This window comes from Phalacrocorax aristotelis, chromosome Z (genome assembly GCF_949628215.1).
Source record: "Phalacrocorax aristotelis chromosome Z, bGulAri2.1, whole genome shotgun sequence".
Classification (NCBI taxonomy): domain Eukaryota; kingdom Metazoa; phylum Chordata; class Aves; order Suliformes; family Phalacrocoracidae; genus Phalacrocorax; species Phalacrocorax aristotelis.
The window spans coordinates 51,113,813-51,141,437 of record NC_134311.1 but is presented as its reverse complement, the minus strand read 5'-3'; the positions used below and the strand labels follow the sequence as shown (position 1 = coordinate 51,141,437).

General features: G+C 39.1%; 2 protein-coding genes and 1 long non-coding RNA gene across 7 annotated transcripts in view; 1 reads left to right on the top strand and 2 right to left on the bottom strand.

The window, feature by feature from the left end:
- Positions 1–677: 677 nt before the first annotated feature.
- LOC142050665 (uncharacterized) lies at positions 678–12,799 on the bottom strand. Its single transcript, XR_012658083.1, has 2 exons — positions 11,698–12,799; positions 678–10,841 (listed from the first exon to the last, which is right to left on the bottom strand). It is a non-coding gene; the product is annotated as an uncharacterized LOC142050665 (long non-coding RNA).
- Positions 8,540–13,898, top strand: MLANA (melan-A). The gene is made up of 4 exons (XM_075079612.1): positions 8,540–8,634; positions 11,234–11,330; positions 12,786–12,887; positions 13,830–13,898. The coding sequence occupies exons 1-4, from the start codon at positions 8,561–8,563 to the stop codon at positions 13,896–13,898; spliced, it is 342 nt and encodes a 113-aa protein (XP_074935713.1). The 5' UTR covers positions 8,540–8,560.
- A 5,280-nt stretch (positions 13,899–19,178) lies between these two features.
- BRD10 (bromodomain containing 10) overlaps positions 19,179–27,625 on the bottom strand; it is a 66,488-nt gene continuing 58,041 nt past the window's right edge. For all 5 annotated transcript variants that reach the window (XM_075079608.1, XM_075079611.1, XM_075079607.1 and 2 more), the window contains one exon: positions 19,179–27,567. In XM_075079608.1, coding sequence (XP_074935709.1) covers positions 23,924–27,567 — 3,644 coding nt within the window. In that variant the 3' untranslated portion in view covers positions 19,179–23,923. The remainder of the gene's footprint in view (positions 27,568–27,625) is intronic.

Here is a 27,625-nt window from a genome sequence, read left to right as displayed (position 1 = left end):
TAGAGAGAAATGCAGTGCCAAAGATCAGAAGTAAAAAGCAAAATACGCACATATAAAATGGAGAAGGATTAATGACTAACAAAGACCTAAGGCTACAGTGGACTTCAAACCAAGTATGAATTCCAAATGTAGCCCTATATTAAAAATAGTAAATGTCTTCCTGTGCTATGCTATAATAGAGGAGATAATGATGCTTGTAAGGGTTTAACTGGAAGAGGTATATAAATTGGGAAGGATTAAGTGAAACAAGAAAGAGAAAGGTTAAGAAAAGTGTAAGAAATAAAGTTTGTCTGGCTTAGAAGACAAAAGGATGTACAGAGCATGAGAACAGCATTTAAATCCATAATAGGTTGAGAAAAAGGAGAGACAATTCCTTTCCTTGTTAAGGCAATTAGTAATTGATATAATTTGCAGCAAGGCAGGGTTATGTAATGGGAAAAAAACTTCATTATAGCCTGTTAAGCATAGAAACAGGCTATAGGGCAAATATGAAAACACAGAGATATCAGAGAACAGATAAGACATGAGAGAGAATCAAAATACATTCAATTGTGCTTCAGAACAGTGGGATGGACTAGATGACTTCCTGACATCCTCTTCAGTCCCACACTTCAACTGTGCTGAGGCTCTTTGAGCAAATATTCAATTTATGAGAATAAAAAGAGTCTGTATCCAAGTAACTTTTTTGGGGGGTGATTTTATTTTATCAGGGGAAGAGAGAACATAAAAGAAGGGAGGAAGGGATGGTTCACTTTTAAAAAGAAACAGTAAAAGGAAAAAACATGGCACTTAAAAGCTTTCAAACTATTACAGATGTCATAGCTGCCCTAGTTATGAACTTCAGAAATTTTTACCATTGAAACACTTTGTGAAGCCAAGTTTAACATAAATCACTCATCTAAAATAATTGCTTCTTGACTCATAAGAATAACAATTAATTACAAAATTTAAGTGAATTTACAGGAAATTAGCTGAACCACTAATAAATCAACTATGTGTGAGGGCTTCATTGCAGAACACACAACGGAAGGGACACAAATGGGTGGGCAAAGTCTTGTAGCAAGGCCCTGAAATTTCTGACAAAACATTTTTCAATCATGTCAGTTGAAAACCTCAGATTTTTATAGAAAGTATTATTCTTCAGTCTTCTGTGCTGTTCCAATATTTAAAATAACTCTTCATTTTATAAAGTGAAAGGAATTGGTCGGGGGAGGGGGAGGAATGGAGAAGTGTTTAAAAGATGCAGGTTCCACCTCTGACTTTCTGTTAAAATTCTATATTTCACTTACAAGCCCTGTCACCAATTTCTGTATTTTGATATGTGCTGACATCTGACATGGGCAGTAAAGAAGGCTAGTGGCATCCTGGCCCATATGAACAGGGGCACAGAGAGTAGATCAAGGGAGGTGATTATTCCTCTCTGCTCTGCAGTTCTGCACCCATTTTGGGGCACCAATTCCAGGGAAGAAGTTGATAAACATGACTGAGTCCAGCAGAGGGCCACTGAGAGGCTGTGGGGCTGGGGACCGGGACTGGTTCAGCCAGGAGGAGGGGCAGCCTTGGGGGGCACCCAACAGCATCCCTGGCACCGATGGGACGGATAGAGGAGATGCAGCCAGGCTCTTCACAGCAGCACCTGGCAGGAGGGTGAGAGGCAACAGCATGAGCTGAAACACGAGAGGCTCAAGCTGGAGATACAAAGCCTTCTCCCCATGAGGACAGTGCAGCAGTGGGGAAGGGGCCCAGGGAGGTTGGGCTGTCTCCATCCTTGGGGGTTTCATGCCCTGACTGGGTGAAGTCCTGAGCAGCCCAGTCTGAACCCATGGCTGAGCCTGAGCTCTGGGCAGGAGCTGGGGCTGGAGACCTCCCCAGGTCCCCACCAGCCTGAACAGGATCCTGTGATCCTGTGGAGGGAGAAATGAAAAGTAGTTCTGTTATTTTTTTTGCTAAATGCACTGAATAGCATTAGTCACCGAGACACACTGTCAGCTGATGACTACATACCCGTTTAAATAGCACAGAAAAAGGAACGAGTGTTTGCATTCATTTTGGGACTGCTTTTACTTCATCTGTAGCAGCAATATCCAAGATAAGTTTCACTGGACTATTACTGCAGGCATTACTTGCAAAGGGCTGTTTTGTTCCAAGCTGCTAACGATGTAGTCAGTGTTGCCTATATTTGCTTACTTTAAACAAAATGTTTCTGAGCTAGCCTCAGAGCCCTAAATCAGCAGCTCACTTGCAAGGACTTTCTCACCCCAAACCAGTTAGCCACTCACTGGTGGAAACAGGACTATGAGGCTTTAGGAAACGCCACCATTCTCTTGAATCCAGGTCAGGCCTCCTGAAATTACATGCAAGAAAAATTGTAACTCTGCCATATCTTGATAGTGCTGGACTGCATCCAGAAGGTTTTCACCCATGGTTGGTCATCCTGCTTCTCATGCAGAAAGTCCTATAAATCTGAACAACCCCCTGGGCTCAGAACCTCCAGTCAACCACAGACAATGTAGCAGCAAAGAAAAACACTGCCAGAAAGTTATCAAATCTTTCTTCTTTGGAAAAACAAGGTGCAGGAACACAAGTACCACTGCATTCATGGCATCCTCTTGGCATAGCTACTACAGGATTAAGACTATCACTCCTTCTGTACTGAGCTGGAGCACAGGGAGATAGGTCTGACACTAAGGACCACAGCTGCACTTGGAAATTACGTGAGGAAGAACTTACTTTCACGAACCAGGCTTTCAGGATGACAACATATTAATGGTGTCTGTGCAGAGCAGTTTACAGGACAACATGTTGCTTCCTGGAGGTTGCTGCAGTTGAGGTAGAAGGAATTTGAGAAATAGTTTATTTTCAAAAAGTTCCAAATCAAGCCTATAGTGGAGCTGTTCAGCTCTGGAAGCCAGGTAATACCTACTTCAAAGTAAATTCCCAAACCATGGAGAGATGAGGAACCCCAGCACCAACTGGAAAGGGTATAATCTTCTTTTTCACTCTGTTACTGTTAATGTAGACTTAGCCCTGAAACACTTGAGAGTTTCCACTGAAATTCCCATAAAACTCAAAACTAAAGCCTTTACTAAATCAGATGTCAAGGTACTTACACTTCTTTGCTTTCTGCTGTAGGAAGCCTCAAAGGCCCGAGAAAAATAAGGATTATCAATTAAGGGAAATAAAAAAATGAATAAAAATCCCAGGATCTTGTCCTAGATAGATGGAATCACACTGTCAACAGCATAAAAACTATTCTTCTTAAAAGGTCAGACATGTTATTTTCAGTTACATTAGATGCACTCATTTTATACCTGTCATCAAGATTCATCAGAGTGTCCTAGGCTTGCCACAGGTTGCTGGCTATCGCAGAAGGCCTGGGTTGCTTTGGGGTTTCTCCTAAGGATTCTTCCTCTTCCAACCTCTTCTCCCCTTGAAATGTTCTCTTTAAAAACATAACACTTGTGGAATCCATACGTCAATTCCAGTGACTTTATGCTGATGGAGTTAGCAGCAACACCTCAGAGAAATAAGATTTTATGAAAAACCAAATCAGAACCAAGACATGGTGTTTCATCTTGTCATCCACCCAATTCCTCAATAGCAGCACTGTGCATTTACATTGGTATGTAAATGGCACCACAGATCCATGACAAAGTTGTTCTTTTTTCCCCTTCCTTACTACACTATTAACAAGAGATTCATTCAGAATGCAAAAGAGTCAATCAGTTGACATTTTATCACCCCCACTGCTTGAGGCAAGGAAGGGGCAGAGACTGGTTTTGGTATCACATGGATTTTCTGTATTGCTCAGTTTGGATTCTGGCAAGAACAAACACTACCTTTCAGTTGTCATCCTCTCCTGGAAGTGAAGCTTTTCTTCAGGAAAACACGTGCCTTGATAATGAGGTCTATGACGTTTTCAGAGTACTGCACAAGGGCTGACACGTTGCTTGGGAACTTGATAGACTGTGATAGCATACACTTACTGTTTTACACACATGGGTATCTACAGAAATTTTCCCTACATCTCTTTCACCTACAAAACTCCCATTGAGTTCACCATTTGGCCAAATGAGCAAGTTTATGCTCCTCAATAATGTTCATTTTTTTCCTCCCTTTACTCTTCTCTGCAAAAAAAAAAGTGTTGTTTCAAACTTTAATGGGTCTAGCAAAAACAATCACATCCTTCTGGTATTAATCACAGAATGGCTGAGGTTGGAAGGGATGCCTGGAGGTCATCTGATTTAACCCCCAACTCCAGGAGGGCCACCTAGATCTGGTTGCTCAAGACCATCTCCAGATGGCTTTTGAATATCTCCAAGGATGGAGATTCCACAACCTCTCTAGGCAATCTATGCCAGGGCTTAGTCACCATCACATTAAAAAAGTGTTTCCTGATGTTCAGCTGGAGCCTCCTGTATTTCAGTCTGTGCCCATTACCTCTGGTCCTGTCACTGGGCACTGCCATGGAAAGGTATCCAAAGAAAGACTAGATTTTTACCATAATTAGGCAAAATGCACAAGCAGAAAAATGATCTGGCTCTTCCCAGCCCTGCATTAGCCAGGAATATGGATATTAAGACTTTCATGTGATTGCCTAATCACTACCTATCACACTATCAGTTCTCCCCTATTCACTTTTGAGCGAGTCAGCCATTTTCAACCACTTTTAGAGCAAGGTTCACAGCTTCAAAGATAAGCAAAAGCATCAAAGTTTTAAGTTTGAGTTCTTCAAACTTAAAAAAAAATCCATGGCAGGACAGAGAGGCACAAATTAATGATTCACTGTGAGAAATGACAAGCAGAACATGATTCTTGTGGGGTTTTTCTCTCTGTTTGGGTTTTTTTTTTTTTAGCATTAACTCTGCTGGCCCATCACAGCACCCAGACCTCTGAATTAATCAGAGACTGCCATTTCTTGCCTGGTGTTGTAAATGGAATTACTGCAGCATGAGTACAGGCAACGCACACAAATCCATAGGAAACCAGGCTTCATTAGTTCTGCAGTCCATGGGACAGACACTCATTTTGTTGCAGCATTTACTTACCAGTACAGAATTAAGCTGTAGTTGCCCTAATCTAAGACACTTCTATCACAGTATAATAGCACCTTCTATGAGTTTTGCTCCAACTATACTAGTTTCCACAGCATTACAATGGTTCAAAAAGTGTGCATAAACAACACTATAATTAAATAAATGCAAAATCTCTGTTTACACCAGCCCTCTGTCACAAAATTGTCAGTCCTAAATCAAAGCATACTTAAATTTAGAAGTAGTCTGTCCACTCTAGGAACTTGAACTGATTAGGCAGGTAAAATGCTGTAGAGCCATTTCTCAGAGTTTTTTGTAATAAATGAAGAAATAACAGATTTGTGAGCTGCTTATTAGGAGGGAAGGATGCAGACTGTAAGAAGAAAATGAAAAGTTGTCTCCTTGACTCTTTCATGCTAATTAATGCATTCAGAAGCTGTACTGAAAGGAATTTAAACTCGTGATAGTCACAAGAGAACAGATCAAAGAAGAAAAAAACAGACTAAGTCAAGGAAAAGAAAGCTGTACATGCCTTTCAGTTAACAGACAGAATACAGGCCTGAAGGAGGTAAGATTTGTATTTTTTTACTCTACCTAAAATTTTCTGCATTGCTTCAAAATTGTGCTTCAGAAGAGGCTTGACTGTCTCTCTGTGAACTCTGAAAATGTTTTGTTTCCTTGGTTAGAATTCACTTCAGTGAAGTCATTGGGTATTATATTTGTGTAAAGTAGGTAGATTAGCCAGATACTATCAAGTAGGATCTGTTGTTGTGCTGTTTAAATGACAGAAACATGATTACTTGAGGAATTCTTCTTCAGTATATTTGATCAATTAGATTTTTAACTGTTCAGACTGCTTTTAACTGGATGATTATTTCTTTAAGGGTGGAAATCAAGATTATAATATAAATTCCCTGCATAGACTTTGGAGGTTGTCAGCAGATATAAATTAGTATAACCATCTGAAAATCAGCAGATCTCTGAGAGTTTACACTGATTGAAAAACTGGACCTTGAGCATTTGCAGGTGATAACAGAAATAAAGAAAAAACTACTTGTAAGGACAGTATTAGTTTTTCTTCTTCTAAATAGTTTTTCTTGTCCAGGTAAGTTGCATTTCTTTTTATATTCCGCAGAGATTTTACTTCAGAAGTCTTCCATTACTTAGTACCTAAGAAGACCATGTCAAATTCTTCTCCGTTGTGCTCAGGTGCAAATACCTTGATGTCAGTGGAGTTATTAAAATGTAGACTATAGTTAGGGGTTTGGGTTTTGCTTTAAACTGGGACAGTTGCATATGTATATGCATATGCATATACATATCCTTCCAGAAGTCTTGCAGGCGCAGGAGCAGGCTGTCCCCATGTGCCACAAGACGAACCAGTGGGGAAGATGACCGGCCTGGCTGAACAGGGAGTTTCTGCTGACACTCAGGAAAAAAGGAGAGTCTGCCGCTTTTGGAAGAAGGGGCAGGTAACACAAGAAGAATAGAGACCTTGTTAGGTCATGCAGTGAGAAAATTAGGCAAGCAAAAGCCCAGCTAGAACTCAACCTGGCCACTGCTGTAAGGGATAACAAAAAATGTTTTAACAAATATATTAACAACAAAAACAGAATCAGAGAATCTCCACCCTCTATTGGACGCAGAGGGGAACATTGCCACCAAGGATGAGGAAAAAGCTGAGGTACTAAATGCCTTCTTTGCCTCAGTCTTTAACCATCAGACCAGTTATCCCAGGGGTATTCAGCCTCCTGAGCTGGATGGCAGGGACAGGGAGCAGAATAAACCCCCCATAATCCAGGAGGAAGCAGTTTATGACCTGCTGAGCCACCTGGACACTCACAAGTCTATGGGGCCAGGCAGGATCCACTCGAGCACTGAGGGAGCTGGCAGAGGAGCTCACTGAGCCACTCTCCATCATTCATCAGCAGTCCTGGCTAACAGGGGAGGTCCCAGATGACTTGAGGCTTGCCGATGTGATGCCCATCTACAAGAAGGGCTGGAAGGAGGATCTGGGAAACTACAGGCCTGTCAGCCTGACCTTGGTACCAGGGAAGATCATGGAGCAATACATCTTGAGTGAGCTCACCAGGCAAGTGCAGGACAACCAGGGGTCAGGCCCAGTCAGCATGGCTTCATGAAAGGCAGGTCCTGCCTGACCAACCTGATCTCCTTCTATGATCAGGTGACTTGTCCAGTGGTTGAGGGAACGTTGTCTACCTGGACTTTAGCAAAGCCTTTGACAGTGTCTCCCACAGTATCCTCCTAGAGAAGCTGGCTGCTCATGGCTTAGACAGGTGTACTCTTCGCTGGGTGAAACACTGGCTGGATGGCCAAGCCCAGAGAGTTGTGGTGAATGGAGCTAAATCCAGCTGGCGGCCAGTCACAAGTGATATTCCCCAGGGCTCAGTGTTGGGGACAGTTCTGTTTGATATCCTTGTCAATGATCTGGACAAGGGGATCGAGTGCACCCTCGGTAAGTTTGCAGACGATACCAAATTGGCAGGAGTGTTGATCTACTCAAGGGTACGAAGGCTCTGCAGAAGGATCTGGACAGGCTGGATAGATGGGCCAAGGCCAACTGTCTGAGGTTCAACAAGGCCAAGTGCCGCGTCCTGCCCTTGGGTCAAAACAACCCCATGCAGCGCTGCAGGCTTGGGAAAGAGTGGCTGGAAAGCTGTCCAGTGGAGAAGGACCTGGGGATGTTGGTTGACAGTCGCCTGAACACAAGCCAGCAGTGTACCCAGGTGGCCAAGAAGGCCAACAGCATCCTGGCTTGTGTTAGGAATAATGTGGCCAGCAGGAGCAGGGAAGTGATCGTGCCCCTGTACTCAGCACTGGTGAGGGTGTAACTTGAATATTGTGTTCAGTTTCGGGCCCCTCACTACAAGAGGGACATTGAGGTGCTGGAGCATGTCCAGAGAAGGGCAACGAAGCTGATGAAGGGTCTGGAGAGCAGGTCTTATGAGGAGAGCTTGAGGGAACTGGGGTTGCTCAGCCTGGAGAAGAGGAGGCTGAGGGGAGACCTTCTTGCTCTCTACAACTACCTGAAAGGAGGTTGTGGTGAGGTGGGTGTTGGTCTCTTCTCCCAGGTCACTAGCGATAGAACAAGAGGAAACAGCTTCAAGCTATGTCAGGGGAGGTTTAGATTGGATATTAGGAAAAATTTCTTTACTGAAAGAGTGGTCAGGCATTGCCACAGGCTGCCAGAGTGTCACCATCCCTGGAGGTATTTAAAAGGCATGTAGATGTGGCACTTCAGGGCATGGTTTAGGAGATGGTTTAGAAGGTGGTGTTGGGTTGACAGGTGGACTTGATGATCCTGGAGGTCTTTTCCAACCTTAATGATTCTCTGATTCTATATGGATCTACTTGACTCTGAAGATATCAGATTATTCTGCCTCCCTAAAATGCTCCCATTAAAACAAAACAGTTGATAATATTATGTTTTAAGGATAACAAATTATTTATTGCACTGAGGCACTGTATTTCTATTCTGTAGGTTTGAGCAGGACCAAGCTCACAAAATGCCCAGAAGAAACCATCATCCAGATGGCAAATTTTTCAGAGGGAAAGGACACAGCTATCTTGCAGCAGAAGAGTAAGCATAAAGCAAAACTTATGTTATGTAACCTCATGAAACACATTCACATTCAAAGAAATCTATAAAATAGTGTCAGAAAAAGTCACTGTTGTATATAGGTGGAGTGCATTTTAGCTATCCTGTAGTTGTCTCTAACGTTTGTCATCGCAGGATCATAAAGCGTTAAGAAAAATCAGAATTGCAGAATTCAAGAATCTAGGGTTTGATCACATGATCACAAGTCATTAACCTTTATAGTAAAATTACCATGTTTATTGAGGCTTGTTTAGAATCTTCTTTTGAGGCTGTTGTAAGGTCATCTTTACACTAAGTTTTATCTCCAGATCCACATACCTCTCTTCAGAACCTCAAAGGGACATTGTCTTACCCTAAAGAATAATGGAAGTGAAAACCCTAGAGAAATGATAAAATACCATCCAAAAGCAGATGGAGGCATCGATGCCATACAAATGTGATTCTCAGTAAATTGTTTCTGAGTGAGATTCCACTTAAGCAGAACTAATTCACGCTAATACACTGTTAGTTCTGGCTCGCAATAAAATATATTGGGTCTTGGATTACTAGAGACACTATCCCACTGGTGATTTATTACTTTAGACAGATATTTCCACAGTGTTTGGGATTATCTGTGTGTGGAATGTGCTTCTGGTACTGGTTTACTCACCCCAAACTCAGCGGCTTGTCCCCCACACACATATACTGCAAGATATTTGGTTCTCCATGTTCATGCCTGGGCAGAGAGAATGTAATAAACAAAGAGGAAGGCATCTCATAGTCCTTCTACAGCAGTTCAGTTCTCCAAAAGAGAAAGCTAGCTAGTCATGTCTAAGCACCTGAAACTAAGCACGCTCACCCCTAACTGCCGTGAATTCCAGCGGCTGCAACTGTAAGCAGTTTTTTCTAGATATGCGAGGGAAAAGTGATTCTCTCCTTCCAGTACCAGAAGGAGCATTCAAGATATAAACACAGATTACTAATATCATAGCTGCAACTTTAACTGGAATTGCAAGAAATTGCACACATACTTTTCATACTAGCCTCCAAAAATGTAGGGAAGGAATGAGATGGCAAATATGCAGTTAAAATCATCAACTCCAGAAATTACGCACATTCTGTGGGGCACACAGGCTAATGGACAGCTAAAACTACAGAGCATGTGAAAAGCAGAAAGCAGTCTCAAAATGCAGAAAAGGCAGCAGTTGCTTGCGAAAGTAGTCCCTGCAAGTTTTAACTGTGCTGGGGACATTAACAAAGCCAGTGGAGCCACCTCATAACTTTGAAGATCAGCTGCAACACAGCTGCACCAGGAAGCAAGTGAATGCTGTGCGCTGTATTCTTGGGTTAAACAGATCTCCAGCCAACACAAAGTCATGAAGGGCCAGGAGCAACTTGCAAGATTCAGGTACTTGTGAAAAAGAAAATCCATTTGGCTCCAAGGGTCTTCATGCTTCAAAAGGCACACAGGCAGTTCCTACAAAAACCCAGCCTGTTCTGCCACATGTATCTGCTTGCATCTTCTTTCCAGCTTCTTAGGTCACAAGGACATACTCCATGGACTCTGAGTCACTGAAAATCAGAGCAAATAGATATAAAAGGTCTCTGACAAGTCACATACCCCGATCCAGACCGAGGATCCACTGAGACTGACAGTGGAAAAGCCTGGTGGTGATTACTGCAGGGCAACTGGATATAAGTTATATAAAAGTATGTTAGAATGGGTTTGTCCTGAATCATGTGATAATTTTTTCCTGTCCTCTTTTCCATTTAAGCATTTTGCAGACTATTCTGTTCCTGGACAGGCAAAGAACAATAGAATGGGGAGTGAATACTGTACATCTTAACAGAGAGGATATTAGCACAGGAGGAAGGGTTTTTGTGACTAGAAAACTTGCAATTACTTTGTCAGCTTGCTTTCTGACAGATAATGGAACTGTGCTACTTCTCCCAGGTCCCCAGCAAGCAGTGGGAAAGATGTCTTACAGCAGTTTGCAAAGCCTACGTTCCCTAAAATGAGCCAGTGACACTGATACTGTGCTAGTATGTCACAGAACAAGAAGTAAAGAATTATAGAGCTCTTTATGAATAATTGAAAGTTTCTTACTTAGGTTTTGAGGTTGTGTAGTGTTTTATGTATGCAAAAAAATCCTTCTGTCACCAGGAGCTGTTGCAATATGATGCAGTTAGGCTACATTTCTCAATACTTGCTGCCAAGATAAATTTAAAAAATAAACATGAGCTGTGTCTCTGCAGGTGTGGTATTTATTTCACGTTCTCTTCCAATATCGCAATGCTGTTTGCTGGATTTACAGGCAGTGATATTTTTAGAACCAGTAGTCACTGGTAGATTATTATCCTCGAAGCAATATATTCCATATTTTTAAAATGCTTAAGAATTTGGCAGAGAATTTAGCTAACTGTGTAATCTGCAGAGTCTGACTGAAATTATTGATACTTTGCCTATATTCTGAGGTAAGTTCTGCTCCATGCCTTCCTCTGATAAAAGGATACTGATACAGACTTTTGCTTTAATCATGCTTGCTTCCAGAAGAATGCATCTTCTTCTGGTGTTAACTATTTTGTTTTGCTTTCCCAACAGAGCTCTGGGTATTGGACTTTTCATTTTGGTGCTGGCAATTTTACTTATTTTTGGCTGCTGGTATTACAAAAGACGTAGTGGCTATAAAAGTCTGCGGGTAAGCATGGCAGCTCACTTTCTAGCATGTTATTATTTTGACAACGTATTATTATTTGCATTACATTAATGCAGAGGACATCGAATCTGTAGTAGGACATCATTATCTCAGGCAATATATACACTGACACAGGTGAAACCACACAATATGAAACACACCTTGCCCGGAAAAACTTGCAAGTCAGGCAAAGAGGTAAGAAGAAGCAGAAGCACAGGGACATGAAGCCAGTTGCCCAACTTCGCACAACACACTCGTGGAAAAAAATGATCTCTTGGAAGCATTATATTTAATATTTACAGAGAACCAAGAGATGTTCTGTGTAGATTCACTTAAAAAAAATAATATATTCACTACTTATAAGACTTACCCCTAAATGAGGACAGAGATGATTAGAGTAAATCTAGGAAGCAGAGAAGAAAAATAACTGTTACAAGTAACTAAGTAAATATTATGTTCATGTACGGGTGATGCATGATTTATTTGTATAGAGGTTGACTTGCAGTTTTAAGATTTACAAAAAAGCAGGGCAGGTTTGTGGTTTGCTTTCTAAACACTACTTCTAAAAAATACTACTTTGTGTCATCTTAAAAATATAAAAAACATTACAATCCTTCTTGTAACCGGTTGTTAAAAGTCTCAGAACTTTATCTTTGAAGTTCTGATCTCTCTCCTATGAAAGGGAGGCCACTTCTAATCCTTTAGAGTGAAAGCTTTATCCAATTATATAGTTTACAGTAAATATCTTTTAGTTATCCTAATATTTTGAAAAAGATGTGACCATCTGGAATTAAAAAGCATACCTCTCATCTAAGTCAGCAAATCCATTTCCTTGCTGCTTCTACTAACTTTGCCCCACTAATTTTCCAGTGATCTACCCAATACATATATCAACAGGCAGAATACATAAACCCTTAACTGTCATAGTGAAATGTTGCAACAATTAAGGTAATACTCAGAAAAAAACTTCAAAAAGCAAACCAGAATTCTTTTAATTCCTTCTCATTGCAGATTGCTGCTTTCTGGTTTTGAAAATCAAGTTTTTGCTAGGCTTTTTGGCTAGGGGAGAACTGGTACAGAATATATACAAAAGAAATGGTGAAAAAATGGAGAAGGTTGGAGATAAAAGAAAGAAATGGTGGGATAAAAAGGAGGAGGCATTCAGGTATGTGAGAAGGTGTCAGTTCCTGCAGCAGTCGTGGACCTAAAAAACGTGATTCTCATTTTTCTGGCAATGTAATTGGATAATGCAGGAGAGAGAGTATGCCTCAGCAGAGACAGCAAAAACTGATAGGTAGATTACCTCTCTTACTTGCTGGCATTGTGTCTGGCCCTAGTCCCAGATTCTAATACATACTGTAAGTGTGCTGTCAAATATTAAGTGATGCATAATTTGATCCAGCTTCAAATGCTCTTCTTCATCTCATTGTCCCCATATTTCTTTATGATCTGTCACAGAGCAAAAGGTCTAGTGTGGGCACAATAAGAACCATGGTAGGTGAGGGAACAGCACCAGACTGCAAAATGGCTCTGCAGGATTACAGAAATTTCAGTTCTGTGGTAAGTTGCAAATCAGGGTTTCATTTACTTACAACATAGTGAGATAATCTTGGTAAACAGTCACTTGTTGATTTCTTTCTTGGGGTGTGCTCTCTAGATTGGGTCTTCAATGCCTCTACGTTAACTTAAAAAGTAGTATTTTGCACAATTTTTAATGAGAAAAGGGTTTTTAAAATCTACTATTAAGAATTCTTTTAAAAAATCATCTTCTTTCACCTACCTTTATTCTTAAATTGTATGATCATTATGTAATATATTAGAATGATGTAACAGTTGAATGTGAAATATACTGAATAAACAAACACCTCTGTAACGGATGTTCTGCTATTCTGACAAACAACAAATGGACTCTGTCTGGTGTACTGTACCTTGACAACAATTGTCAGGGAACATTACAAAATTTCATGGTTTTAGCTCCTCTAATCCTTATGGAAAGATGAACATTCAAACCTATAATTTTTAAAAAGTTAAAATAACTTAATTGATAAATATATATGTCAAGTTATGGGTGTGTTTAAATAGTTTTAGAATAGGGAAAAGGCTAACTTACCACTTATTTTAAATAAGCTGCCCAAACTGTTAACATTGGAAATAAGACAATGAACCTGCATCAAGACTTTTAAAGAAAAGTTTCAGCATTAGTCTGAATTCTCAATATGAAAAAAAAAATTACTTTTTTTAAAAATTCCTGTCCTTATAACACTGAAAATTCTCTCTTTGGATGAACACTACAAACAAAATGAATTTACTTTGATTCAAAACTAAAAAACATATTAGCAAAAACTAACATTAAAAAAAGTAAAGACATAATGAATGAGCTCAGCTATTTTAAGTTGTAGCACCATATCTGACATGAAGGTAAATAGCTCACTGCATCTTTAACGTCATTTTCTTGCACCTTAATTGTTTTTCAATCTTTCACACCCATTTTCGTTACTATAGGTACCTGATGCTCCACCAGCTTATGACAAAATTGCTGCAGATCAGTCACCACCACCTTATTCACCATGATAACATGAAACCTTAAACTCTAAAGATACCAATTCAGTTTCTTCATGCTTAATTTCCTGTACATGCTTAACTATCTTAAAGCTAAAATAATAATTTTTAAAAAAATCACACGCTTTCAGTTGCTGGAAATTATTCCTGCTTAGTTTAAAGAACTGTTTAAAGAACTGGTTCTTGAAATGCCTCATTAAAACTAACTGTGCTTTTGTTTTAAGTTTTTAATTTCCTGTGGTTAGATTAATACACTATACTCAAGGCTAGGCATCTTGCATCCTTCATAGATCTACCAAGAGTAAGTACATACTACTAAGTATTGACGAGAGTAGAAAGTGTTGGCACCTTTGTTTTCATCTTCCCTACTTACTCTCCCTTTCTTTAAAAAAGAAATAAATAAACCATTCCTTAGACAGCAAGAGATCTGTAATTGCCAAAATTGCATGCTGCAAGAACTGGCTATGTTATGTACATTCTGTATTACACTCAATCACACTGCGCTTGACCAAAGACAAACTAAAACTTTCTAGGATGTCTGGCCCCTTAAAAAGAAAGAGAAATGTATAGAAACTTCTCAAAAACCACTCATGGTATAGAGTTTTCATATTTCCAGCAAAGGCTTTTACATTAGACAGCCTTATGACCCCAGAGTAATAAATGGTCACCAAAATTTAGATTTATATTTTCTCTAGTATGGTCATGTACGTACAGGGAGGGTGAAAAAGGCAAAGATCTGCTCCTCTTTTTACTGTCTGCAATTAGATGCCTTGTATTACAACTATAATTCTCAACAAAGATGACCTTTGTGCTTTATTTTCCCCCACCAAATGAGCAAATGAGGAAAACCATGGGCAATCTGAGTTCTCCCCCAGGGTGCTGATGAAGACAGGTGCTGGTCATAGCTGGAGAATGAAGCTCTGCTTGCTGCTGGTCTGCATTAAACTGCTTCCATCAGAGAAGTAGACACACTGTTATTAAAGCTCGCCTGTACAAGAGGATCTTAGCAACATCTCTGTAGCTGTGCATGCAACCCTTATGTAGATACAATGAACAACTTGAAAAACAGGCCTTTCATTAATAGTGTGTTTTGCTCGGATTGGTAAATTATAATGGCAGTAGCAGTTGCATTGTCTGTGTTTGGATTCCTGGTATAATCCCGATGGATCAACTACTTCCTAACAAGGTTATAAGCCTAAACGTAGCCTTAGAAGATTACAGAATATTGGTCAGCCATGCCTGCCATTGCACAAAGGTAAAATGCAGCAGATCCTGATGAGTGGAATCTTCCTGGCATACTGAACCATGCAGCAAAGCACTCAATGGGCCAAGAGCCATAGGGTATATACTGCATACATCAGAGAGCTATGATAAAATAAAGTTCCGAGGACTCTCTGCAGGAAGCACTTAGTTTCTTAGAGTTTCACCAGTCCAGTGTAACAGGACTGGCATATGCAGCTGGTTGCCAGGACAATCCAGTGTTGTTCACTTTAGCAATCTGTTGGCTTAATGCTTGCTGCAGCTGGGGATGTAGATAGATTATCCTGGCTTCAAGAATTGTATTAGTATTAACTGTATTGGTTGTAATCTTTCAGTTAAATAAAACATTGCCAGCATATTTTGATTCATGTTTATGTCTAATATTGGTAAAATATCCATTACTTTGTTAGTGTAGGTCAATGTATTTATGTGACATACATACCTTTTCTTGCCATTAAAAGCAAACTTATTTTCACTTCTTATGCAAAGGAAAAGGTTAATGAGTTCCCTGTACTTTGGAGAAGTAGCATTTATTCCTTTGTACTTTCCTGTTGACTGCATATTAAACTGTGCAAAAAAACTAAAAGACAGTTGTGTGTTCACGCCATTTTGTTAAACGTATTTTGTTGCCCGTTACAGCTGAAAAGTGCTTGCAAGTTTCCAGTGTTGTCTTTTGGCCACACATCTGTACTGAACTTCACATATAGTAATAAAGGTAAACTAGCAGCAGTATAAAGTTAAAAAAATCTTATCTACAGCTATATACACATCCCATACACGCTGACAGCTAAAAACCAGCCCTTGTGCACTTTTTGATATTGACCAAATTGGTATTCTGCATCCTTACACAGTCTTCCCATTTTCACTTCACTTCCTTTCCCCAGAAAATCCTTGGCTCAAAGGCAGCTTGGTTTCTAATAAACAGTGTTTATTTTGCTTGCTGCAAAAGTCTAGCTCTTTGAGATGTTTGGTCCACATAGGTTCTACTCTTGGGCCAATGCACAAGACCAAATTTTGGGGGGTAGCAATGTTCCTAAATGCCTTGTGCTTATGGGAATATGAAGGACAGACCCTCGATCATCTTGTCCTCATGCACCCTGAACCTCACCAAAAGAACCAGAGATTACTGGGCCCTATTTTACCAGGAATAAAAGGGCAGAATGTAGAATCCACTGTGACTAAACTATTGACACCTAAGCTACAAGCCAGTTATTGTTTCCCCTAGTTCCCCCAAAAGATCTTGCCATGTTATAGTGGTAAACTCCACTCTTGCTGGACTCACGTGGGCCAAAACCTAAGCAATGCTTGACCACCAGATTTGCCTTCACATTTCCAAACCATTTTAGTACAGCCCCAGTTACATGTTTGGACTACATGCTTTATTTGCTCCCTCCCTGACAGGTACACCACATTAGTCGAGTACAAATCAGTACGAGACAAAGAGTGATGATCTAATATAAATACTTTAGTCTTTAAATACTGATTTTGTAAGGCCTTTTCAAATCTGCTAGTTTCCATTTCTGGATGGCACTGCTCTCCTGCGCATTCACTATGTTCTCTGCTTACACAGAAAAACGGCCTTTCTTCTTCCTGGTTATTTTTGAATTTACCTTATCATCAGCTGTATTCCTGTAGCTATTAGGGAAAAGAACTGACTCATTTTTGTTGGAGGAGTATTTTATAGGAAAAAGGCCTAATCTTTCCATTTCTATCAGTTTGTCCTTTCCCATTTATCTAGGCAGAAGTAACTGACTTCTGCTTCTGCATGCCATCACTTACACCCCAAATAATTCTTTACTGACACTCAGGAGCAAAACAGCTGCCCCTTTTAGACACTGTTCAGTGCTAGATTTGCTGTCTGCAGTTGTTTGCAGCAGGAACTTCAGGCTTGTCATCTGGTAGCCATACTCAGAAAAATCTTGTAACTGCCTCGTAACTTGCAGTAAAACAACAAAATCATATGGTAAATCTGAATATTCCCTGAACATTAATCTCCTGTAGAGACAACCTTGCAAGGATTAAAACATATCAGATACCCACCTTGAAATAAATTACCCCTATTTCTGCACCTCAAGAAATCTATTCCTGAACATTTTTGGCATCAACAGATTTAAGAAGTCTGTTTTTCTTAGGTTTGTAATCCCCAGGATATGCAGTCCACTCTGCATATCCTCTGCATATCCAGGATATGCTCTACACCTCTTGGTTTTTAGCCTCATCAACAGGAAGGACAACAACGATATTTCACAGTCAATTCCTTGTTCAAAACTTCTGCTTTTTAGCAGGATTCATGCACTTCCCCTCCCACTTAAACTGAAGAAGCAATTTTATGCTTTTATGTCCATTGATTTTTATGTTCAGCTTCTCTGAATTACTGCTTATCTTTTTCCAGTACCCCATTCTCTGGCTGCAAAACCTGTTCTTTCATGTCACAGACAAGTCCAGGCTGAGTCCACAAAATTCTCCTGCAATTACTGTTGGAGGCTGTGTAAATTAACTCACAGTTGTTCTAGTTCTTTCCACTAAGCATTCTCTCCTGGCCACTACAGTGAGATAAATGCCCGGTCCAAGCTGCAGTTCATACAAGGACTGGAATGCTGTACCAGCCATATAATTTGCATTCCATGTGCCAAAATAAGAAACTCACTTTCAAATATGGGCTGTTTTTTAGCACAAGGTTATGATTTTCCATCAATTTCTTAGGTCATGGAAGGAGGAAAACACTTTAGGACAGGCCTCCCCTACCTGTGTTTCGCTATCAAAGGTTATTCTAAGATCACCTTGCAGAAAAGCACTCTACAGGCAAGAAAAATATTTTGAAGGCATAACATGTAGTTGAACTGTAGAATAATGGCCAGACAAGCTTCAAACAAAATATTGTAATTTCAGTATTGGCATGTTGCTAATACGAATTGACAAGGTTTTTTATAAATAGACGTAAGTAATTCCTCCTCCCCAGTAGTTAAAATGGAATGTAACACTAAAAATACCTCCTTTTTATACGGTGTAAATTGATTCCATTGTAATTCCACTCTTTTCCTATTATGATCAAGACACCCTGGGACTACATAGTAATACCCAATCACTAATCCTTCTTTGATATTCTTTTTACTGCTGCATGTGATTAAAAAAAAAGGAGTGAGGAATGATTCTACATATACCAGCATGTCACGTGGACAGGATCTCAATGTATATGCTGGTACCAGGTGCCCATGACCTATAGACAAACAAAGTAGTTTGATATTATACTTGTACATTTACTAGAAGGAATCAATGTGAACAACTAGTTAAAGAAGTATACTGTCATCTTTTATGACATCAATATTGACAAAGTTTTAAAGCCTGAAGACAACAAAAAAATTGCAGTATCATGGTTCCTTTGCTGTCTTGATTTCCTGTGCTATTTAATTTTTGTAAATGCTCTCAGTGCCACTCACATTCTTGAAAACAATTTCATTTTATAATTCATTTTTCTTCTTTGTAAAAGGCAAGAATAGGGGAAAATAAAGCAGTAATCTAGTTGTCTAACCTTCAATTATGGATGGGATGCTGGAAGAGGGGTCAGGGGACCAAGGATCCTGTTCCCAGTTACATGTTGCTATAAGAACTCTGTACTTCATTGTCTTCATCTGCAAAAGGTGGAAAATTGTATTTATGCACATTTTAATACACTTTCTGTGTAATAAAATTAATTTCAAGACATTATAAGCAATTAATTACATTTCGTTTATGTTGCTTTTACATACCATTTCCATTTAATGTGCTTAGTTCAGCTGAGATTGAAATAAAAGATACTATAAGAATAACAACTTCCGGCAGAACTTCTGGACCAATCATATATGAAACAACAAAGTATCCTGGTTTCCAAGTTCATGCCAGACATCCAGGTATGACTATTGATCAGCAAATTCAGTATTTTGGGAAAAGAAGAAAAGACACTTTTATCAACATCTTAAAGTTTGTTTTATGCCACTGTAGTTTCAAGGAAAATATTTAAAATAGAACATAAAATGTGTCACATTTGCAAAAGTGGCCTTTTTAACAAGTCAAGTTTTTATTTCAGTAACATTGTGTATAAAATGATCATGCACCTAATATACAGATATAAGCTTGTATCTTACACACAAAAATAATGAAAGTTAAGAAGTCACTACGTTCAAAATCATTACAGCAGTTTGTCCTTCTACATTTTTAAGAGAGCTAAACCAAACAAAAGTAGGAACTGTACAGAGAGAGGAAATTGCCAGACTTGCAGTAGCTTCAATAATCTGGTTTAAAGATCATGTCTTTACAGTCATGATATTCTCAAGTGGTATAGTCTTATAGGATGAATTGAATTTCAAACTTCTGTGTATTTGGTTTACAATTGATATTTCTATGAAAGGTTAGTACAAGGCTAAATAATAGCCAGAAACCCACCCACAGATTTTGAAATAATTATGAGAGAAAAATCATGACCACACAGCTGAGTAGATTCATAGTGCTTTTAGAACACGTACTATTCTGATCCCACATCTCAAGGATATACTAAAACTGAAAAAGATACACGCAGCAATAGCAGTAACTGATTACTTCCATAGAAGAAATAACTGAATTGACCATGTTTCTTTATTCTAGAAAAGAGATGACCAACATAGCAAAGATCAACACAGACCACATGGGAAAATTAATAAAGAGCAGTCTCGTATCTTACAATACAAATATTATTTGCATCAAATGAAACTAGTAGGTTCCAGGTTCAGAAACAAACAGGAGATTTATTTACACACTGTGTGAAAAACCCATTACCACAGCACACTGTGGATGGCAATAGTTTACATGTGTTCAAGAAGAATTCTAGAAAGGATTGCTCAATTTAATCCAGAAAAATACACTGAAGGCTATTAAATTGGAAAGAAATCACAGCTGTCTGAGGAAGACTCTGCCTCACAGATTAGTGGATACAAGAAGAGTATTCAGGCCTGTTATTATGCCTTTTTGGATTGTTACTGTTGATTTCTCCAGGAGCCGTAATGCTAGGATAGATGGACCTTTAGTATGATACAGTATTACTAATTTTATTTTGAGTCAGTAAACTCTAGATGCAGTTTACAGAGAATAGGCTACAGGAACTGAAGCTTTTGTGAGCACCTCCTGCTGTTCTTTTTAAAGGAAACAGCCTCATCATAACAAACATTCATGCTTTAATTAAAATTATTAATTTACTTTAAAACCAGTTTGGACTACTAAAACTCTGCACTACCATAAAATATAAGCAAAACCGGCTATGAACCAAACTCTGTGATGAGGCTACGGACTCCCTTCAAATGCCAACTTTTAGTAATTTTCTGACCTACTTACATGAGACAAGTAAATTTCTCTTCACTTATCAGAATTTTTGCTTCACTTTTTGCATTGTACTCTTTGCTATGTCACACAGTGAAATCAGAATGGGTTTGAATGACTTGGCAGTAACACGCTACTTGTATGACTCCTAGTACTTGTGAAATTTGATTGCTTCTAGTATGGTAGAGGCAGAATCCCTAGAAGAAAGTAGCATACACACATGGGTTTGAACAGTAAGGCAAAATGAATGTAATTTTCTACACAAAGCAAAGCAAATTATTGTGCAGAATATGCCCATTTAGGTAAATATCAAAGATATCATCCAAAACATTGAAAGTAATGAAAAAACGCAGTTTTGTAAATAATACAGTATCTGAATATCTGTATATAACAACTGAAAGGGTCTAAAAGCAAGGCACTTTATACGTTCTGAAAAGGTGAACATGTTTTCTTCAAAGACTGATTTATATATATATTTGTTCATGTCTGTAAGATGTCTTTTTAACTGAAAGTAAAGATGCAGTTAGTTCTGCTTTTTCGTTGCATCTGTGAATAGAATCTACTTATTTACAGTTCTTTTTGTGCTGTAGGTAGCACTATGTATTTGGTACAGAGAACACAAGATACGTAGCAAACAGTCAGTGGCTATTTACTTTCATTTGAAAGAAAGTCTTACTCTGACTGTCATTTATATTATTGGAAAGGAGTGATGGGACGAGGGTTTTTACTGACAAAAATAACTAGAATTTGTTTTTATAAATTAATGAATCAGGCAAACCCATTGCATAGCAGTCTCAAGCCTTTCTCCAACAGGATTTGGAATCTGAACATGTGTCCAGTAGAGAACCAAAGTTCATGAAAATTCTAATCAAACTGAATCAAACTTTGCATGTTGCAAAGTTTATGCCTGCCAACTTATAAAATATTTATAAAACAATTATAAAATATTATTGTAATAAGAAAATTTCGAAGAAATCATTCAGGTAAGTGGCTTGAGTTCTGAGTTCCTCAATGAAGCTCTTCTAATTTTTCTCTTTATAGAATTTATTATAGCATACATCCTTCTACTACATCAGCACACAGAAAAATGCCATGCAAGATTTTTTTCTCCATTCAGGCTACCTGAAATAGTAGAACCTCATCTTAAGCTTTCCAAACTATGTAGATATTCACTCTACAACAAATATAAATAAGATTAAAAAGGAAAAACAGCCATTGTAAGAGAAGAGAAAAATCCAAGAAAGTCAGTTCCAAGGTTCCACCAATGAAATGGAAACAAAATGCTTTGTGGGTATATATGGTTTTAGAGTATGTAAAATTCCTGTGGAGAAACTGCCATTCTCTGCCATCTTCCTCTGTTGGAAAAGTGACCTGCAGCATTCACCTGCAAAATGTAGTCAGATTTAAAAAGCCTTAATGTTGCAAACTCTGGCACACAGATACCACTGACCACTAGGTGTCTTCAAAATCGATTACATAACACCTTTAATGAGACATAGGTAGCTTTTTCTAAACTAAAAGCAACCTTCTCTCATGCAAAATTGACAGGTTCCATCTTTCCCAGCCCTGCAATAAGCTGGAGACTCCTGATCCAGAAAGAGGCAAGTTGCCAGTTCAGATTTTTTAGCTAGTGCAGAAAGGAAAGGTACCTATGGAAGGCACAAGGCTTTCTTTCCTCCACTTTCCCAGAACTCCGGTTAACTAGACCAGATTACTTTTCAGAACAACGAAGGTCAGCCAACACAGAGGGAGTGAGCTGTGGTCTGATTCTTCAACCCAAGATCCAAACTGCCAAACTGGGTACAGCAAATGGGGAAGGGAAGGAGAAAACTCGACAAGATGAGAGGCAAAAGCTTAAGCTTTGTCTTGATGAAAATCAGTCTAAGAATGCTGCTTAATACATATATGTAAGCTTTTATCCCCCTTTGAAGTCATAGCTATTAGAAAGGCAACTAACGTTCATGAGTTCTTCTGAAACCTTCCCTTCTGGTTTCAAAAAAGAAAAACCAAACCAACAACAAAAAAATCCCACACCTAAAAATCATCATCTTCCACACAATAAGAGCTGCTGGATGGGTACCCTTTCTTTATATGCTAAGTCTCAAAAAATACAAAAAAACCTCTCTATTTCCATGAACAGTGCAGCAGGCACCAATGAACTCAGCTGATCTGCAGAAAATAACCCAAGATCAAAAGCTGAACCTAAGCCAACAAATACTGAACGTACTGTGTAAAAAGGGAAGGTTTTTCTAATATGTGAATTATTCCCACTGAAAGCACTAATAAGGCCTCCTTTAATACTGTGTGATGTTTTAGCACTATCCTTCCAGATAGACCAATTAAAAGCTAAAGCAAAAAATGCAGATCTAGAAACCATGACTGGTGAAAAATCGAGGTAGCTTGTTACGGCTAGACAGAAGATTAACAAGTGAGTTTGTTACAGTTACCAGCTATGTGGAAATGGATACAAGGCTGTAAAAAAAGAGAATAATGAACTGTTCAACCGATCTATGAGCTCTATGACAAAACATGGTAGTCTTGAACAGTAACCAGTGTGACTTAGACTGGTGTCTGGTAAACCATTTCTAGCCTTACCACATCACCAGAGATTTTTAGGCAACCAAACATTTATTAAGATTGGATGAATTATGAGTTATCCCCACCCTGCGTCAGAAGGATCAACAAGATGGCCTTCCTTCCAACTCCTATCAAATCATGTGAAATGCAAACTACAAAGAAAAGCAGAAGAGATTATGTAATTTCATTCTACTGTATTCTGAAAGCTGAGATGCAACTGCATTAAGTAGGAAGATGTATATTCTGCCATGGTGTAACAGATATACACATTTTTTAAACTACTGCCAACACAAAGCAGTACAGCAACTTGATTTATTATATGCAGATTCTTCTGCATTGTTGCTAAACAGTACACTGGTCCAAAGTTACTAAAATACTTAAAAAACTATACATTATGTAAATAAAACATAAATAAGACAGCATAGTTCTTTGTACATATAGTTTAGTACAGATTATTAGGAATTAATGAATATGTACAATTCTATACCATAAATTGCATTTTTACAATGCATAAATATTTTTTTTTGCTGAAACAAATCAAAAATAAATTTGACAAATAAAAAGCACATATATACTGTCATAAACACACTGGCAAACAGTCCATACTGTAAGATGGAACATGTGCAAAATGCTAGATTTCTCCAAACTAAAATGTTTAATGAACATAATGGTCATTTCTAACGTTTTTACTAAAGAACTCTTTGAAAACTTCTCTGACAAACTAAAATTTTTCCTCCTCCAAAGCCCCACAGGTAAACAGGAAAGAACTGTAATCTTAAGACTGTTTCAAAGAATGTAAGAAATTATTCAATAGTTTCAACTTCCAAAGTCAGAAGAATGCCCCAAAATTTCAAAGTGGCTCATTTGCAGTAAATTCAGGATGCACCTTTGTCAGGTTTATCAAGGCAAGATGACTGAGATGCAGGAACAACAGTGGTAGGAATTCTGCTTGTGGACACAACAGGAGGCAGTGATGAAGACAGGGAAGAAACTCCTGATGCTGGAGCATTTATAGCATTCAAAATGGCTCCCTCTGGACTGACCAACAGTTTTTTGATGGAAGTGTCTAAGTGAAACACTGAAGCGTTGCTTCGTAAATGAGAGTTTGGAGGATGTACAGCAGAAAGCACAGAAGATGTAGCTACAACAGTAACTGGAGATTTTATCACTGAAGACACAGACAGTGTCCCTGCAGACAGTGGACTACAGGAGCTATCTGGAGTACTAAATATCTGGGGTGTTGCATGAATGGTGGGTAAAGCATCTGCAGACCCAAAAGAGTTCACAATTTTTGTAGAGCTTTTCAACGGATGTTTTGATATTTGCCAACTTAATGAATTACTTGGCTCTAGCGTAATTTTTGAGGTTATTGGATTAACAGTTGGTACACCTTGAGCCTCTTGACCATGGTTAACAGTTAAGGGAGGAGTCTGTTTTTTATTACAAGAAAGAAAAAGAACATGGCTGCCAGCTCCAAGGCCTTGTGGTGGAACAACAAAACGAGTACCATTTATCATTATCTGAGTCCCAGGTGCCAAAGGCATAGAGGTGTTAATGACTATTTTCTGTTGAGCACAAGGTTCATTCAACTGACCTCCTGCCTTGCTTGTTAGAGTTGGTGAAGCTGCAGACATCTGAATGGTAGAAGCACATGTGTAAGCATGACTGTGTTTCTCTGTACTGGGAGGCACCTGCTGGCATTGTAGGGAAGAAAAACTGGGAAAACTAATGACTTTACCTGTGTTTGGTGTTGGAGGGGGTAACACACTCTGAGGTTTGTAAATACTTGCATTACTTGGCATAGCAACTGAAACTCCTGATGATTGAAAATGAAGCAGCGTGGGCAACTGGTTTTTTGGTACTTGAGGAGGAGCTGGAACTGCTGCCAACTGAGGAACTGTATGTAACACTTTGTGGGGAGTGGCTACAGATCCAGGCAAGCTGTTAACTGGAAATTGCAAAGCAGATGCTAAGTTTTGAGGAGATGCTGTTGGCTGTGTTGTTGAAATCAGCACAGATGAAGCAAGATGTCCTGTTTTCACAGTTGATATACCCATAATATTTCCAATATTTGATGTACACTGTCCATTACCACGAACTGGCCTTATTCTTGAGGGATCATTTCTACCAACCAAGACAGTGGGCTGTGTCCCAGAAGAAGTCCCACTTGACATTACCGAAACAGATTCTACACATGCAGTTGCTGTTGTTACTATAAAGGCATTTTCAGCTTTTGTTGCAATACATACAGATTCATTAGCTGACACAGCACTTTGACTCACAAAACTTGGAACAGGAACCAAAGTACTACTACTTGCCAAAGATAGCGCCAAGCCCAAGCTCTTTTTGTCTTCTCCCTTAGAAATAGTAGAGTGCAATATATTAACTGGTGGAGCCTGTTGTGCACTGCCTTTACTATTTACAATGGTTTGACCTATATTTAGTCCAATTTTTGCATCTTTTACTTGAGCAATAGTTGGTGACGAGTTTATTCTTATTGGTGCTCCTACTGTAGATGGGATCAGAACCAACTGTGGTTGCTCTGTGGCACTAACAAAGGTTTTGCTTAGGGAAGAAGGAAGGTTATGTTTCAATGACTCTGCTACTAGATTGGTGGTTGATGGGCCATTGGCAATTTGTGTGTTAATGAAAACCAACTTCTGAGCATTAACACCAGTGGATGCTGGAGAGGGTATAATACTGACCCCTGATGACCCACAGGGAGATAAAATAGGTGGATTTGTCACCAACGTAAGTTTCTGAACTGGAGTACCACTGATTAAATCTCCATTTGTTGCCAAATTAGACTCAGGCTGTATAACAGGATTTGTTTTAGTTTTAGTACCACTTTGTTGCTTCACAGAAGAATTTGGAGTTACAACAGTGTTATTTTGTCCAATGCTAGTTGCACTAACAGGACTGTTTGGAGTTGCTGACATCAGATTGCTAGCTAATGAAATGGAGGATAAAGAAGGAGAGGACACATAGCAGGAGTTCTCTATTACTTGACCCAGAGTGCTCCCAAGAGCAGGCTGCTGTAATGTGAATTTGATATTCTTTTCCATTGCCTGGGTAAAATCAGCTGGGAAAGCTGGAATGTTAACAGAAGAAGCTGTTGAGGGGGCAAATCCAGAAAGAGACGATTGTCCAGTATGTGGGAGAACAGACGTGGCTGTTGCTAAAGATGGAAGAGTAGAACATGATAATGCTGTGGTTTTTGGCACAAGAAAGGCCTGAAGTTGAGGAGCGTAAGTGAAAACCGAACTAGAAGATAAACTACTAGGTGAAATCTGGTCTGGATTTGTTCGCACTTTAACAATTCCTGTGTTTCCACCTCGTGTTGTGACCAGAATAGATTGTGATTCTCTTATACACACTGTCTTCAGCTCTTGCCTAGTTTCAAAGGAGTCAGTTGTCTGCTGTGATGAAAGACTATGACAGGCAGAAGCAGTGTTTGTAGACCCACTTGATGCTGTTGCTGATATCAAAGACTGGCTAGCTGTGGAAAGAGTAGGTGAAGTCAAAGACACAGGGAATGTGGCCGTTGAAACTGTAGACTTGATTTTGTCAGTTTCAGTTTGGCTCACCTTAATTGTTGATGATACTAAGATATTTGCTGAAGTTACAGCAGGCAATGTTTGTGTAGTGTTCATGAGACCAGTCACTTGGGTCAAGTGGGTAATATTCTTGTTCAAAATTGTGCTAGGTGACCGAGTGGTAGCATTTGCAGAGCCTGTTACCAGAACAGGTGTTAAAGAAACACTGACCTTTGATATTTCTGGTGAAGTTGTACAGTGCAGCTCAGATGATTTTTGTTGTAGTAACTGAACGTCCTTGGACACAATTTTTCCTTCCTTCTGATGAATAAGAAAATCCTTAGGTAAAATAAGAACTTGTTGCATGACTTTTTCTCCAGTTTTAGGGTCAATCACAGGTTGCATTTGAATTTTCACAGAACTGTTGTGAAGGTCTATTGGTACACAGTGGCCATTTGGCATTTTGTATACCATTTGTAAAGGAGTGTTTGAACTGGTCTGGCAAGGCAGTGCTGGTTTTATCAGTGATGATTCCAAAGGTGATAAAACTGGCTTTTCAGGAGTAGATATATTTATGCCTGGGGGAGGTGACGGTTGATTTGTTAAGGTCACTTTGTTCCCAGTATTCTTGGCAAGCAAGGCCTGGATGGGCTTGGTCCCTTTCAGAAAGTTTGATACTGATGTTGCAGGATGGGTCAAGGAAAATGATTTGAGAGTTGATCCTTCAAATTGTTTCAGCTCAGTCAAAGAACTATCTGACTGCAGGCTACTTTCTGGACTCTGAACCATAGCCTCATTAGTGCTCAGCTTAACCTTCTTCCTTGGTGAAAGTTCGTAAGTGCTTTGATCCAGACAACTATTTTGCTTGGACTGTCGTTTAACACATTTAGGTAGTGTCTTCTGTATTTCTTTAGAAGTTGATTCTTTTCTTGGAATTCTGTTTTTTGCTGCAGGCAAATTCATCTCTAATAGTTTCATTTCATCTGCAAGGATATTAAAACAAAAACTGTGTTTTACAAATTTGCAACTGATACCTCTGTA